The sequence below is a fragment of the Penaeus chinensis genome, chromosome 38, assembly GCF_019202785.1.
Source record: "Penaeus chinensis breed Huanghai No. 1 chromosome 38, ASM1920278v2, whole genome shotgun sequence".
NCBI classification, from domain to species: Eukaryota; Metazoa; Arthropoda; class Malacostraca; order Decapoda; family Penaeidae; genus Penaeus; species Penaeus chinensis.
In genome coordinates, this window is record NC_061856.1 from 7,152,351 (window position 1) to 7,154,850 (window position 2,500).

The 2,500-nt window shown below is 52.6% G+C and overlaps 1 protein-coding gene across 6 annotated transcripts in view; it reads right to left on the reverse strand.

The window, feature by feature from the left end:
* Positions 1–2,500, reverse strand: part of LOC125046254 (longitudinals lacking protein, isoforms A/B/D/L-like) — an 84,148-nt gene that overhangs the window by 22,448 nt on the left and 59,200 nt on the right. Inside the window, exon 5 of one of the 6 annotated variants that reach the window (XM_047644032.1) lies at positions 1–1,126. This exon is cut by the window's left edge and continues 19 nt beyond it. The exons of 4 other annotated variants lie outside the window; for them this stretch is intronic. In XM_047644032.1, the coding sequence (XP_047499988.1) occupies positions 527–1,126 (600 nt within the window). In that variant the 3' untranslated portion in view covers positions 1–526. Of the gene's footprint in view, positions 1,127–2,482 lie in introns of those variants that run through there. One more of the 6 variants, XM_047644056.1, reaches the window with a different exon arrangement.

Here is a 2,500-nt window from a genome sequence, read left to right on the forward strand (position 1 = left end):
GAAAGAGATCGAGATCAAGATCAAGATCGAGATAGAACGAGACAGAGAACTGCTACAGAGAAAGGAAGGAGAAGGAAGAAAAAGTATGAATGCGGTTGAATATCCTCGCAGCACAAGAGACGTATTCGCTGGTGCCTTCGTCAGAAATACATGATGATATAATCGAAACCGGCCAAACACGTCTCTTGCACTGCAGAAATATTCAGTCAAGCAAGCCTTTTTTCTACATTTGTTGAAGTGAACACTGGTGAGGAGTAGGAAACAAGACCGGAACGAGGAGCAAGGGGAGACAGAGGAGGGGCCCGCCGCAGCGTAGACGATCAGCTCGGGACTGGACGTGGACACTCGAAATCGGATACAAAACACAAACAAGAGGGGCTTTGTCAATGCCGGAGGATGAAATGATATCAAGTGGCGTCGCGAATCTCGCTCGCCTTTCTAGACTGGATACACTCGGACATCTGAATTTACATTTGGCGAGATGGAGAGGACACTTGGCAGCTCACAGGGAACACGCAGAGAAAATCTATTGTTGCTGACTATAATTCGCTTGGATGGCGCCCCGGTGCGGTCTTGCGCCGGCCGGATCCTGCCGGATGGTTCCGGTGTCCTGGAAGGGTCCGAAGGACGCCCCCTGGCTCAGCTGCGCCTCCTGCGGGCCATAGGAGACCTTGAGGTGACTCTCGTTCGCGGCACCCGGGTCGGTGAGGCCCTTGGCTCCCTTGTGTCCCGGGCCGAGCTCGCCCGGCCTGGCCGCCGGGCCGCCCTTCTGCGCGTTCTCGGGGCCGCCGGCACCCAGGGCGTCGGGAAGGAAGGGCGGCAGCGGCGCGTCGGGCGCGGCGCCGGGCTCTGGCGTGAGGGCGTGGGCGTAGTAGGCGGCCTGCGCGCCGTGGCGGGACTCAATGTGCATCTTAAGATTGCTCTTGCGGTTGGCGCGGTGCGAGCAGTGCGGGCACTGGTACGGCTTCTCCCCCGTGTGGATCTGAAAGTGCCGGTTCAGGAGGTAGTTCCGCTTGGTGCCCTGGAACTGCCGCCCGCATACCGGGCACTGCACGGAGGACCGCGCCGCCGCGCCTCCGCCGTCGCTGCCGCCCTCGGCGCCGACTCCCTGTGGCCCCTGTGGCCCCTGTGGGCGAGAACACACGCTACAGCCTCTCTCCGCACCTCACTCTCCTCTCTCCGCCCCCCGGCGAACCCCGTGCCCGCCCGTGCCCGCCCGTGCCCGCCCGTGCCGCCCCACCCACAGACTCAGCCCCTCTGTCTGGCCCCCCGGCTGCGGCGAAGCTCACAGTTCGTTCTTTACGTGAAAACTATTCTTGCAACTCTTCTTAATTGGAATGGCCTCACTACAAACAAATATCAAGAGCAACAAACTATAAATATAAATAAAAAATGTAATACAACTTTATCCTCTACCCCTTCATTATATTGCTTATTTAATACTGGTCTCAATGCGTCTTCCTTTAAGCTATGTTCAATATCAAATTACATAAATGTTCTTGTTATGAGAATAAACAACATAGTCGCTGCAAGGAAAATACATAACAGAGAGAAAAGGGAGAAGGAGAAGGAGAATAAGGAGGAGGAGGAGGAGGAGGAGGAGGAGGAGGAGGAGGAGGAGGAGGAGGAGGAGGAGGAGGAGGAGGAAAATAATGATGATGATGATGATGATGATGATGATGATGATGATGATGATGATGATGATGATGATGATGATGATGATGATGATGATGATGATGATGATGAGGAGGAGGATGATGATGAGGAGGAAGGGGGGAGGGGAGGGGAGGGGGGGGGAGGGGAGGGGGAGGGGGAGGGGGAGGGGGAGGGGGAGGGGGAGGGGGAGGAGGAGGAGGAGGAGGAGGAGGAGGAGGAGGAGGAGGAGGAGGAGGAGGAGGAGGAGGAGGAGGAGGAGGAGGAGGAGTTGGTGGTGGTTACCGACGACAAAGAAGAAGAGGAGATAGAGAAATGGAAGAAGAAACGAGGAAACGCAAGAGAGAGGGAAGAGGAGGGGAGGTAGTAGACTGAGAAACAACAAAGCGATTGATAATATTTACAAACCAAACAATCAAATAAGAATTCGATCTTCCTTCACATTTTATTCGACCTTCCCTTTTCCACTCTTTCTCCTGATCACCCCCCCCCCCCCCCCACACACACACACACACCTTACTCTAAAGGCCCAACACTGTGACACTGAGGGAGATAATTTTCAAGATGATTAAACCCATTTTTCTTTACTAAAGGTTACTATGGACATCCTTTTTTTTAAATGTTATTAAACCTACCTTTTTCTATTTCTAAAAGGTTATTAAATCCATGCTTTCTTTTCGTTTAGATTATTATACCAATATTTTTCTTCCTTTTTTTTTTTTAAGACGATTACACCCATCTTTCTCTTTCTCTTATCGGCTTATCATACAAATGTCTGCCCTAAAACTATATCCCGCGAGGAAAGTAGGCATAAAGAGAGTCCGTGATGGAAACCGAGTCTTTTATT